At 50.1% G+C, this 13,587-nt stretch overlaps 1 protein-coding gene across 2 annotated transcripts in view; it reads left to right on the top strand.

Annotated features, from left to right (window-relative positions):
• The first annotated feature begins 551 nt into the window (after positions 1 to 551).
• Nell1 (neural EGFL like 1) overlaps positions 552 to 13,587 on the top strand; it is a 793,214-nt gene continuing 780,178 nt past the window's right edge. For both annotated transcript variants that reach the window (XM_075952299.1, XM_075952298.1), the window contains exons 1-2: positions 552 to 774; positions 8,628 to 8,756. In XM_075952299.1, coding sequence (XP_075808414.1) covers positions 720 to 774; positions 8,628 to 8,756 — 184 coding nt within the window. In that variant the 5' untranslated portion in view covers positions 552 to 719. The remainder of the gene's footprint in view (positions 775 to 8,627; positions 8,757 to 13,587) is intronic.

Below are 13,587 nucleotides of genomic sequence, written 5' to 3'. Positions count from 1 at the left end.
CGTCTCAGCACCCTCCACTAGTACCTCTAAAAGCCAGCATTCAGTCACAGGGGCCTCTGGCCTGGGACAGACACAAAGTACAGGTGGCCCTTGGGGACTCAACCATCACCTCCTCCACCCCTCTACCTATTCCTCCCCACCCACTTGCTGGAGTGAATCCTTAGTAGTTGTTTTCCAAGGGGCTGGGAGCACTCCGTGGCCCCTCCTACATCGTGTTCCCCCAGGGAACAAAACCCACGCACGCAGGCTGGGAGGCTTCGGACCCGGCGGGAATGAACTGTGGCAACTTGTGCAGCCCGCAGCGCGGCGCAGTGGCAAAGGCGGGGGCGTGAAGCCGCGCAGCGCCAGTAGCCAGGTTCCTCGCTGCTCGGGAGCCCCAGAGGCGAGAGGGATCCGCACAGGCGCCCAGGGCAACCTGCGGGAGTGGCGGAGCCCCGCGCTCCCGCCCTAGCTCAGGGGGAGCGCAGCCGCAGCGGGGTTCAGGGCCCAAGCCCCGCGCCGCCGCCGTCCGCGGTGGGGGGGGGTGGGCTGGGGGCGGGGCGGCCGGGGTTGCTTTCCCGGGCGCGATCCCTGAGCGCGGCACCCGGCGCTGACGAGCCACCTCCCCTGCCGCCCGCCAGCAAGTTTGGCCGCTCCAAGCCCAGAGCGCCGCGGCTTTCTGAAGCATTGGTTTCTTGCTGGCGTTGGTGCACCCTGCTTGGCGGGGAGCCTCCGGAGCCATGCCGATGGATGTGATTTTAGTTTTGTGGTTCTGTGTGTGCACCGCCAGGACAGGTAAGCAAGGCTGGGCGTTAGGGTTATGGGGGAAGGTGGTGGTGGTGTTAGCGCTCTTCCGGGATGCAGAGACATGGAACCTAGCTCTAACCGGCTAGAGAAGGGCGGCAGCGTGCCAGCACAGCTCAGGGTAACAGCGCTAGGAAAGATGCCCCCGCGAGCGTCCCTGGGGACGCAGTTGAGGGCATTCAGTGTGAGGGGTGCGGCCCAGTGGTTGCACCCAAGTGAGGCTAGCAACCAGCTTCCCTGTTCTGGGGAGTCAGAACCCGCTGCAGCGAGCCGTACATCCTTGAACTTGCAGCGTTCGGTGGACGCGACTGTCCCTGAGCCGCGGAAGTCCCACCGGCAGAACAGGGAGCGCTTGTAGCTAGCGGGCGCGGCCAGGGCCCCAGGAGCCGGACGCTGCGCGGGAGAGGGCTGCGGGAGAAAACGGGACCGGCGAGCTCTTCCATGGCTCCCTGAGGGGAACTCCAGGAGTGTTCTCCTCTACCCCGCTCCCAGCCCAAAGGACTGGGCGAACAAACATTAGAGGGGGAAATTGAACCAGTGGAGACAACCCAAGATTTTCTTGACCCCTAAATCTTGTTTCTCCTGCTATCATCAAAGGTTGCAGGGCGGAGACCGGGATCCAAGGGATTGGCCTGATGGCCAAGTCCCCACTAGGTTCTGCCTGTGGACGTGTGGTTGTGAGGACTCTTAACGCTCTCTCCCCTCTTTCCTCTTCCACAGGCTTCCCTGACCCCAAGTCCCGGGGGTTGGAAAATGTAGCCTACTTTACTGAGCTGTATGTAGTAACTGTTAGGAGACAGGGGCGGGGTTAGGTGGGGGTCGGAAGTGGACGAACAGGGCCAAGAGTGGAAGGGGTAGTTCTTGGCAGCCAGACATCAGACTGCCTTCTTAGACTACAGACTTCCATTCGCATGGCCATTTCCTTTCCCTCAGTAGCGTCTCTTTTATCACCCTTGTTTCCCTCTCTAGAGGTTCAGTCTCAGCTCCCAGGCCAGGCAGCTGGTTTACCTTGAGAGGACCGAGACCCCTTCTCCCCCTTTAGTTGACTTAAAAAGTTCCCTCTCGCTCCAGGCGCACCCCTTGGGCTGTTAGTTAACTCCTCTCACTTCCCAGGACCTAAGTGGACGGAGGCTTTCCTTTGCTTAATCCCAGAGTGATAAGGAAACGTTTCTCTAGGGACAAAAGAACCTCAGAGTCTTTCCGGAGCTCCCTCTGCAGCCACTAGACCCAAGGCTGAGTGGAGCTCAGCACAGTCGCTTCTTGCAACGGGAACTAGCCCCAGGAAGATGAGGGCCCGACCTGCTAGTGCTGGGCTATCCTCTGGGAGGAGGAGAAGAGTCTTGAGCAGGGCACATCCTACAGGGAAAGGGAAGACAGGGAACAGCCTGGTGGTCATTGTCGTATCTTTCCATATTATGACCCAAATGCCTACATCCTTTGTTTTTATTACTCATTTGAAAAGTTGCCAAAACCATGTCCATGCAAGGCCAGGCTGAGTTTCCATTAGACTTCTGTCGCAGAGACCCCGAGGTAGAGTCCAACCAGTGGGTGGCTTGCTAGGCATTGCATACAGAGGAGATTCTGCTCTTGATGGCTGGGGAACTTATCAGCTCTGCAGAACTGGAAAGTATTCTTGTTGGCACCTGGTGATTGGGGAGGAGAAGTGGGCTGCGAGAAGTTGGTGTTCGGGACATACATGGGAGGGGAAGATGACTTCATGGCGGAGCGAGGAGACTGTGCACCTGACAGGTGAGGTGTGAGTTGTGTCTTGAAGGCTTTGGAATGATAAGGTAGGATTTAGTCCAGGCTCAAGGAAGCACTGAGCAAAGACAGGAACAACCTAAGGTTGGCAGGGCCAACCGTTGTACTCCTCGGGAGTACTATCTTTCCTACATAAATTATTGGAAGAATTAAGGACACGGAAGACATTGTCCCTTGCTTTGTATGTTTGGAGTTTCTTGTAGCTGGATGGAGTAGCTGTGGGGAGTTTCGAAGCAGCCTCTTTGATCTTGCACAGGAAGCTCCATCCCCACACCCCACATCCCACATCCATCTTTAGGTTGCAAAGGCCGGCTGGTGATTACTGTATCAGGCTCCAAACAGCTGCTTGGGAGAGTTTATTTGTCAAGCGAGACAATTGTTGTCTGGGATTTTAGCAGACCTAGAGGAGGTAAACATGTGGCCCACTTAGCTGCTCCGGTCTCCCCGGCACTTAATGGAAATGAGTAGATGCTATCTGACACATTTTAATTAAAGCAGGACCGCAGTGCAGAGACAGCTTCCCATGCCACCATCTTATGAGGTGCCGTGGGGGAAGCTGCTCACACCACTCTGACCCAGAGAACCTTTGGAGTACAGAGTGGAGACCGGGCGGGGTGCACCCTTCTCCAGCTCTGGGCTTTCCAGGCACACTGGAGTGGCTGGATGGGTGGACTCATAGCATAGACTCAGGAGCATTCCACAGCCACAGGTTTCCTCCTGGAGCTTGGAAAGGCCACCACTACAATGAGCTCAGTGCTTAAGCCTTCCTTGCTTTCCAGTTTTTATTTTGGGGGAGGTCACTAGGGCAGAGAGTGAAGGGGGTACCCAAAGCATCCACATCCCCAGGTGTTCACTCAGTGCCTCCTGCTGCCCCCTGCTGGAGAGGAGAGACTTTTCTATTTGAAGCAATTCCCAGGTGGTTCAGCATGCGCCTCCCCATCGCCCAATCCTATCAAGCAGGTGCCAGCTTGTAGAATCATTAAGTATATTCTTCGAGAATCTTGCTCTTCAAGGTATTAAGAAAGGACCTGGTTCGTGGTGGCGCACGTCTTTAATCCCAATACTCGGGAAACAGAAGCAGATGGATCTCTGTGAGTTCGAGGCCAGCCTGGTCTACAAGAGTTAGTTCCAGGATAGGTTCCAAAGCTACAGAGCAACCCTGTCTAGAAAAACCAAAAAACATAAAAAATAAAAAAAAAGAAGAGATCAAGTGGCCATACAATCCTGTCATTAGAGGAGGTTGTCACTCCTTCTGGTGTTATTTTGCTCTGCATGGACCAGAAAAGCAGCTGCTACCATGAAGTGGATTAGATCTGAAGTGAGCCAGACCCTGGGAGCTGTGCTTGGAAGCCTCAGTCCTGGGTATCAAAGGGGAACTGAAGGGCTTTGGGCTGGAGCGCTCCTTGGCCGGGGCTGAGGAGCAGCCAGCAGTGGCCCGGCAAACAGCAGGTAGCCCAGCTAGAGTGAGTTCTGAACAGCAGCTCTAGACCTCAAGTGCCTCTGCCACACCGACTGCTGCTTTCCTGGCTCCGAAGATAGCTCCTCCCCAGGAGCTTTTTATCCGGCTTAATTCTAATGCCCGCTTTTAGCCATTTGTGGAACAGCTATGTCAAAAGTAGAAAACTTTAATATAGAGTTTTCTAGGAGATGAATGGCAGGGGCTGGCAGCACAGACAGCCTGGAAATGGAACATGGTGGATGGAGCTAGCGTCTCTCGTGATGCAAGGTTCAGGAGAGGCCACGAGGATGGCTCCTTTCTAATGGATTTCCTGATTCCCTATGCCATGTGCAATGTGTTATTCCATCAGCATTGGGCATTGTCCTGAGAGGGTCTAATTAAAAGCAGAGAACAGAGCTGCGTCTAGAAGCCAATTGGTTTCTCTCTCTCTCTCTCTTTCTCTCTCTCTCTCTCTTCATCTCTCTCTCTCTCTTCATTTGTATGGCGGGCATGTCTTCATATAAAGAGTAAAACAGTTTGCAGCCAGGAAAAGGGCCACCTGAGTTTCTTCTTTAACTTCTGCAGAGTGCAGGATCAAGGCTGGAATGGTTTGAGAGCTAGTCTTATGAGAGGCGTGTGAGCCAAACCCCAGCTGAGTACTGTATGTAGCCTGAGCCTCTTTGTGAGGCCGTCACCCAGACCTGAGGTGTCAGGGAAGCCGTACGGTCCTTTCTACAGAGGAGGAAACTGCGGTTCTCAGGAGTGCTAATTCTTAAAGATAGAGGACTGGCATTTCCACAGTATGTTCTGGATCGAGGGCACTGTGTTCTCATTTGGGGATGGAGACTTGGGGACATTATTAGGATGCTTTGTCAGTTCTACAGGGCCTGCTTGGGCACTCTTTAGGTCTGTGCCATTACAGACCCCCCTAGATGGAGAGACTTGCGTATTTTCAGGCTGACCAGCTTAGTGATTATCCGTTGCCACAATACAGCAAGTTACCTCAAGTTGTGACTTACAGCAACAGGTTGTGTTCAGATGCATGCAGGTGGGTCTGGTGTTGTGGTATGTAGGAGGGTCCAGCTGAATGCCCCTCCACATGTAGGCAAGTTGCCTGCCCTGTGTGTCTGCACTGTCTTCGTGGGCTAGGGACCACTCCTAAGGCTGTGATCTCATCATGGTGAAGAAGTCCCACCATGTGAACACATTCAAGTCTTTGCTTTTGTAAGCATTGTCACCAATGCCACCATAGCCAAGACAGGGTACACAGCTGAGTTCAGAGCCGAGGAAGAGGCGGCCTTCATTCACTCCAGTAGAAGGAACTGTGAAGTCACACCACACGGAGAGAGGATGTGGAATGGGTTAAGACTGGAGGTCAGTTGTTCAGTCAACCATTGTGCTGGTTAGTGTATGTCAACTTGATACAACTGAGAGTTGTTTGGAAAGAGGGAACCTCAGTTGAGAAATGCCTCCCGAAGATCAGGCAGCACGCAAACAAGCCTGTAGGTGATTTTTAAAATAGGTGATCGATGAGGGAGGGGCCATCTCATTGTGGGCGAGGACAGCAGGGTGAACAAGTCATGAGGAGTAAGCCAGTAAAGTAGCGCCCCTTTGATGACGTGTAAGCCAAAGACCCCCTTTCCTTTCCAACTAGGCTTTGGCCATGGTATTTCATCACAGCAACAGTAACCCTAACTAGGGTAACCACAGTCTGTCTTTTCATGGTCTTCCTTACTGCTCTGAGGTCATTGCTACCTCAGTGAGGACCATATACCCCATATACCAAATACATAACCCATTCTGAATTAAGAGCCTGTCCAATGCCAGGTCTTGCGGGAGGCTGCATGGGTAACAGAGATGCTTCACTCTCTTGATGTGTGGCCAACAGCACATGTACCAACTACTTACAAAGTTCCTGGCCAGAGAAAGACAGCGGGGAGGTCCTCTGAGATCCTCTTTGATTTAATTTGTGCTGTATGGGTTCAGAACACTATAGATCAAACTGAAATATTAGTTCCTTTCCTGTCTCTTCAAGGTGATCATGGAGCGGTTGGCATCCAGGCTCCCAAGTCCTGACAGCAGGCTTGTGGGGCTGCCACTTGGGAAAACAGAAGGGTATCTCGCCTAGTGTTGCTTTGCTCCACGCAGGCCCTGAGCAAAGTGAATGGAGCAGGCATGTAGCATGAGCAATAGCACACTGGTTTAAAGATAGACTGGCTTAAAGATAGACCCATATTGTAAATGCAAGCCATCCTCACATACCTCACAGCCCTTCAGTGTTAGCTCATTAGGAACAGATAAGATCTACGGTCCTTGTCTCCGGTCACAAGGTCTTTTGTAATCTGGCCCTTGCACTCCCTGGTCGGCACTGTCAACTGAGAAGAGAGTCACCTGCAAAGAGAATCTTCATAATTATTTTTAAATATTTACTTATTGTGTATGTGGACTGAGGCTGTGGGGAGATGCTGGCCATGGCACAAGTTTGGAGGTCAGATGGCAGCTTGTGGGAGTTGGTTCTTTCTTTCCACCATGTGGGTCATGAGGCTTGAACTCAGGGACTTAGGCTTGTTGGCAGATGCCTCTGGCTCAGCTCATGGACCTTGAAGGGAGAGATTTATTGAGTAATTTTCTTCATCAGGTTGGTCTGTGAGGGATCATCTTGGTTGTTAAGTGATGCAGGAGGGTCCAGCCCATTCTGGGTAGCACTCTTCCCTGGGTAGGAGGCCTGGGCTGTTTAATAAAGCTAGCTATGCTGAGCCTGTAGGGTGCCAACAACTGAGCCAGCAAGCAGGTTCCCCTATGGTTTCTGCCCTGATTTCCCTTAATGATGGATTGTGAATAATGTTTTATCATATCAATGGAGAGAAAAGGAGAACACCTGCCTTTGATCTCTTTCTGCCTGTACCCATTTTGCTATAGCCCAGCCTATCCCTGTTTCTAGAACAGTCCATGGCGTTCCTGGCTTGCCCTCACTGTGTTCTTCAGGTGGACATGCTTTTCCTCAGGCTTTGGCTCTGCTCCTTTAGCCAGGTCCCATTGCCCTGTTGAATTGTTTTCGATTCCAATACTTTCTGTATTTATTGGCAAAGTAGCCTCATTGTTTCCTCCCTCTCAGGATCAAAAGCTGCTTGAGAATGTCCTTAGTGCCCATCACATGTAAGATACCCAGTATGCTCTGCAGGCGGCCCTTGCTCAAACTGCTGATAAATGAATGCGCACAATGATGAGAGAGCTATCTTTGCGTCATGAAGTTTTGTAACTGGCTGCATCTCAGGACGAAATTCTCACTCTGAGCTTGGACAATGGGGCTCTTTAGGGGGGAGCCTGACAAAAATCAAGAAGGGAGTCAAATGCACCCCGCCTTCGAATTAACCTAGTTGCTATCTTGACAATGATGGGCTTCATCTCCAAAGCACCCTTCCTGATTCTGCTTTCTAGTAGGAAAAGGGGAAGGGAAGGATGCATTTCCTTCCCCTAATCTATATCATCAGGAGGGTAGGAGAAGGACAGGCGGGACTGTGGGGGTTTAGGAAGTTCTGATGAATATTCACTGAGTGTCTGTGGGACAAATTGGGTGCCTGTTCTCTGCATCCCGCCTGGGTGACTGCATTGCCATCAGAGGGGAGTTGACAGCTGTTGCTGATTAAAACATTTCCAACTGCGCAATCAGAACCCACCATTGAGATGCTAAGTGCAGCTAAGCAGAGTCTTCGTGAATGGCTTCAAACAACGGGCCCTCCGAATGATCTGTAGCCTTATTAATATATGTAATTGGAAATCACTTTGCAATCATGAATGAGTCATTCCACAGAACACTCCCTGGGTAAGAGACACCCTCGGGGATCTGCCATTCCCAGACAAGGGGATTCAGGCATATTTCTTCCCTAGTAAGAGGTGTCAGGGAATTTCTATCTCGGAATCCTTGGAGGGGCATATGTGCCTGCTAGTCTGAGCATTGCCCTTTGCTGCCACCAATCTCCAGAAGGGCTGGTTTCCTTCTCCACTGTGTGCTGTAGGGGGTGCTTCCTGGGTGATAGGAATTGCTCCATGCAGGGTTTGTTATTTGAGTCTGAGGCAGGTTGTTTAGTGCCACAGTCCTCGCCCACATCCCATCCTCACATATAAAAAGTCTAGGCACCCAAACTTTCTTCACAATTTATCAGACAACAAAACTGCCCTGGGTTCAATTCATTTGGTGACAAAATGTGACCTAAAGGGATGCTGGTCTAATCAAGTCAATTGGGAGAAAGCATCGTACTTCTTCAACCTAGAAATATTATAGATTGTGATCATGGGGCCCCAACCCAGCCTTTGCTGAGGATGTTACATAAAACATAGCATGTGCGCCGACCATGTTTCCTTCTCCACTTGTGGTACATTCTGAATTCTGAAAATTATTTGGCTCCAGGAGTTTGAGTGTGGGGTTAGCCGTCTATAACAGAGTGGATCGCGGGAGGGTACGAAGAAACTGAGCCTTCAGAGGGAGTGTAGGGCAGAGTTGCTTTCTTGTCCTCCCCGGGGCGACTCCCCAGCCCTGCTCACTGCCTTCGATGAATCCCAGCCACGTCTCTCCTCTGTAATCTGCTCTGTGTGGATGATAGCCTGTATTCTGTCTACTAAACCTACATGGTCTGTTTCTTCCCAGTCCTGGGCTTCGGGATGGACCCTGACCTTCAGATGGACATTATCACAGAACTCGACCTTGTGAACACGACCCTGGGGGTCACTCAGGTGGCTGGACTACACAATGCTAGCAAAGCATTTCTATTTCAAGGTAAAAAAATGTTTATCCTTCTTTGCATGGGGTGCGGGTGGGGGAGGAGGAGTCTGGGGGTGTGCTCTCCTTCCTGTGTTTGGGGATCCCTTTTGCTGCTTTTCTCATGTTCTTCTCCTGAAGTGTGTGATTAACAGGGGGTGTTCTGAGAGTGGGGCGAGGCATGAGGGGGTATGGTGGAAAGATACGCGATCCGACAGCGAAATGTTCCCCCCAGGACTGTGGTGGAAGGACCCGTACGGAACGGTGTTGCAGAACTTTGAAGGCTGCTGATCAGTCGCGCTTTGCTTAGGGATGGTTTTTGTCCTGATAGTTTCTGTCTTTGCTTGTACCTGTACCTGTGCCTGTCTTACCTGCGCTAAGAGCTTGCCCGTGGCTACATTCTCTTTGGGTGCAGCTTCCTCAGCTCTGCTTCCTATACACATCTGACAAGCCTCTGTAAAGCCAAGAGAGAGTAGTGCTGCAAAGCAGGGGCCCTGGAGCCCCAGTGACTGGAACCACCTTCCATCTTTGTCATGGTTGCCAGTGGGACTTAGCTTCTCTGTGCCTTCGTATCCTCACCTAAGTGACAGATCCTGCAGGACCTCCCTAATGGGGCCTCTGCAACAATGCCTGATATGTGTGTGTGCATGTGTGTGTGTGTGTGTGTGTATGTATGTATATATAACATATATATAGTGAACAATGACATTACAGCATGCCAACAATAAAAAAGATACAATGTAGTCCCTGCCCTAAAATATAAGGCAGAAAAACAGCAAACACCAGAAATTGTTGTTGAATTACAGCAGCTTTACTTAACCACAGAGCACATGTATATAGACTGTCAATTAAGAGGAATGCAGGCGGGTCTGATTCAGTTTGGGTGGGAGACAGTGGTCACCAGAGAAAGGTCACCTTGACAATGGGCCAGGTCAGCTAGGACTTGGAAGCTGAAAGGACGGTCTGGGGTGGGGAGAGGTGGAAGTCTGATCGCTATGGGTGGAAGAGGTTATATGTAGAAAGGCCTTTAACGGAAGCCAATGGAAAGAGGTACAGCATAGCTGGAGGGCGGCCAGGGGCTGGAGAAGTAGGCACTGATGTTTGCCTTGGACCAGCAGTCAGGGTGATAGTTTGAAGGTGGTATGGGTTTGAGTATTCTGGTATTTGTGCAGGGTGCACTCAGGCAGGTGGGAGGCTGTGTGTGGAGTATTCGTTAAAGATGTGTTGCATTATTTTATTTATTTATTTATTAAAGATTTCTGTCTTTTCCCCGCCACCGCCTCCCATTTCCCTCCCCCTCTCCCAATCAAGTCCCCCTCCCTCGTCAGCCCAAAGAGCAATCAGGGTTCCCTGCCCTGTGGGAAGTCCAAGGACCACCCACCTCCATCCAGGTCTAGTAAGGTGAGCATCCAAACTGCCTAGGCTCCCACAAAGCCAGTATGTACAGTAGGATCAAAAACCCATTGCCATTGTTCTTGAGTTCTCAGTAGTCCTCATTGTCCGCTAAATTCAGTGAGTCCGGTTTTATCCCATGCTTTTTCAGACCCAGGCCAGCTGGCCTTGGTGAGTTCCCAATAGAACATCCCCATTGTCTCAGTGTGTGGGTGTACCCCTCGCGGTCCTGAGTTCCTTGCTCGTGCTCTCTCTCCTTCTGCTCCTGATTTGGACCTTGAGATTTCTGTCCGGTGCTCCATTTGTTTAACTCTGTGAAGCTGTGTTACTTGACCTGTCTAAAACACCTGATTGGTCTAATAAAGAGCTGAACAGCCAATAGAAAAAGGACAAGTGGGGCAGGCAGAGGGAATAAAGAGAGAGAGAGAAGAAAAGAGAGAAGAGCGAGAAAAGGAGGAGAGGAGTATGACGGGACCCAGTCACCTAGCCACACAGCCAGACACGGAGTAAGAAGCAAAGAAAGCAGTGAAAGGTGAAAGCCCAGAGGCAAAAGGTAGATGGGATCATTTAAGGAAATCTGGCTAGAAATGAGCCAAGCTAAGACCAGGTATTTATAAGAAAGAATAAGTCTCCATGTGGGATTCATTTGGGAACTGAGTGATGCCACCCCTGCCTCCCAAAAGAGCAAAGAGTAAGAGTAAGAAAATTCAACAGCCAACTGCAGCCGTGTGCTTGTGAGCAGTTGTACTTCCGTCTCAGTGTGCTGGGGACCATTGCAGAGGTTAAAGTCAGAGAGTACTCATCAGATATGGGAGGAAGGTGGCTCAGCATCTCCCTGTGGAAATGCCTGTGTTCTTCCAACACACCTTCCTCGGAAGACAACTGCGTTGGATTTTCATGGCTGTGACTGGTACAAACATTTTGAAGCAGGAAAGATTTATTTATCTCGGCTCACGGTTTTAGAAGGTTTTGTCTATCAGACCAGGGAAGCAAGGGTGGAACAGCCCACACCATGGCTGCCAGGAAGCAGAGAGTAAGCCAGGAAAAAGTGAGGATTAATATATTTTCAAGGCTGCACCTAGTAGTGGCCCACTTTCTCTAGCCAGGCTCCACTTCCCAAAGTTTCTATAGCTTTCCCAGATTACACCACCAGATGGGGAGCATGGGTTTAAAACATGAGCCCTTCGGGAAACATTTCATATTCAACACAAATAACAAAACTGTTATTTTAGAATTGCTGGACTGATAGTATGGGATGTGATTTAAGATATTTGTCGTGTGGATAAGTAACAACTGTTAGGGAAACATAGCAAATCTACAGATGTTGTTCAATTTCTTAGACATTTGGTGAACTATGTAAGGTGGTATGGCTCATAGGACACAGGCAGGGGTTATGTGCTTTGTTCTTTGCCTCCTGAAAAGCGAGATTTCCTGCCATTCACTATCTGCTAAGAAAACCTGGGTGCTCTGTGAGCTTCACGAGGGCACGGGTCCTGCTTGCCTAGATAGTTCTAGATCCTCAAGCTAGCTATTGTGCATGGTATTATAGTAAGAGATTCACGGACCTTTTGAGTTGGCTTAAAACCCTCTGCCCAGTGTACCCGAGAAGAGGCTTTTGCTTGCTCCCATGGTCATTCATTCGACCATGGAACCCTGAGCTGGGTTTGCCTCTGTGAATATCTTCCGGGTGTGGATTTTCAGCTTCATTGGTGGGAAGAGAAACTCAACTTTGGGAATTGGATGAGATATTTCCCTACTCCCTGAGCTCTTGTGATTGATTATACCATGATTACCTGGATAGCCCAGGATGCTCCCTTACATCCAGCCAGTGTCTTGTGCCTGTAAAGGTTCCTTTATCACCGAAGGTGGCAAATTGACTGGTGTTGGTGATTAGTTCCAGGGCCTTTTTGGAGAAGCATTATGTTGCAAACTGTATCCTCTACCCTCAAAGATTCATGTCTTTTATGTCTGTCCAACATGCAGATTACAACCATCTCTTTCTAGCCTTCAACAGTCTGTCTATCTATCTATCTATCTATCTATCTATCTATCTATCTATCTATCTATCTATCTATCATCTATCTATCTATTTATTGAGACAGGTTTTCTCAGTGTAGCCCTGGCAGTCCTGGAACTCACTCTGTAGCTGGCCTCGGATGCACACCTGCCTCTGCCTCCCTAGTGCTGGGATTAAAGGCGTGCACCATCACTGCCTGGCCCTATTCATAATGCTTAAAGCCTCAGCTCAAAGCCCCAAATCTGCTTTAGTCTTACTTGCAAAGAATCCTAAATCTCACTCTTGAGTAATTTAGATCAGATGTGATGAGACCGCACTTGGGATGGAATTTCCCTCCATCTGTAGGTCTGTGGAACTGGAAAAGAAAGCCAGCCATTTCCGAAAGAGAAGGAATAACAGTTACAGACATACCTGTTTAAAAGGGGGAAGGAATAAAGGGGCTGCCATCCCCCATTGCTTTGGGGGCCCAGCAGCACCAACTCCACTGAGTTTCAAAGCTTTAGGAGAACCTCTGCTTCCTGTCTGTGGCCCTGCCCTCTGGGACCACTTTCCTTTCGCATGAAGGAGAGCATGTGTCTGCAGCAGTCTATCAGCCTGTTTCCTGTTGGTAGAGTTTGGGGGGGGGCGATCTTGTGAGCCCTTATTTTGCTCTTTTATGTTTTTTTTTTCAGTTCAAGTTGGTGATGTTTCTGCCAGTATAAAATTCTCAGCAATATTTTAAACTTCATTTTTGTTATCTTTAACATCATCTTCTCTGCGTGTTTGTGTGTACATGTGTGTTCATATGCACACGGATGTGGAGGTCGGAGGTCCATGTCAAGAGTCTTCCTTTATGATGCCCCACTAATTCTTTTTGAGTGGGGGTTTCTACCTGAGCCCAGAGCTCACTGACTGGCTATACTGGCTGGAGTCCAGAGCTCCCTGATTGGCTAAACTTGCTGGAGCCCAGAGCTCACCCACTGGCTAAACTTGCTGGAGCCCAGAGCTCGCTGATTGGCTATACTGGCTGACGAGTGAGCTGCAGAGATCCACACACCCTTCCCTGCCTTTCTTAGGTCTGTGGTTACAGATATGCACTGCCTAGCTGGCTTTCTACAGTGCTACTGGGGTTCTGAACGCAGGTACCCATGCTTGCATGGCATACTCTTTACTGGCTGAGCCGTCTCTCTAGTCCCTATTTTTAAATTTTGAAGCAAGGTTTCACTATGCAACCGAGGCAGGCCCGGAATTTGAGATCTTCCCGCCTCAGTTCCCTAAGTGTGGGAATCACAGACACGTGCTACCACACACAGCTTTGGGAATATTTTGATAAACGGTAGTTGAACACAGCGCAACTACGTACAGAGCTGCATTTCTGCACTTGTGTCCAGCATATGAAGATCAGCTCAGGCTCATTGCATGGCTATCACACCAGCCATCTATTGCTATTCTGTTCTGGAA

Source organism: Microtus pennsylvanicus, chromosome 18 (assembly GCF_037038515.1).
Source record: "Microtus pennsylvanicus isolate mMicPen1 chromosome 18, mMicPen1.hap1, whole genome shotgun sequence".
In the NCBI taxonomy this organism is placed as follows: domain Eukaryota; kingdom Metazoa; phylum Chordata; class Mammalia; order Rodentia; family Cricetidae; genus Microtus; species Microtus pennsylvanicus.
The sequence above is the reverse complement of the archived record's forward strand: the minus strand, read 5'-3'. Positions and strand labels throughout refer to the sequence as shown.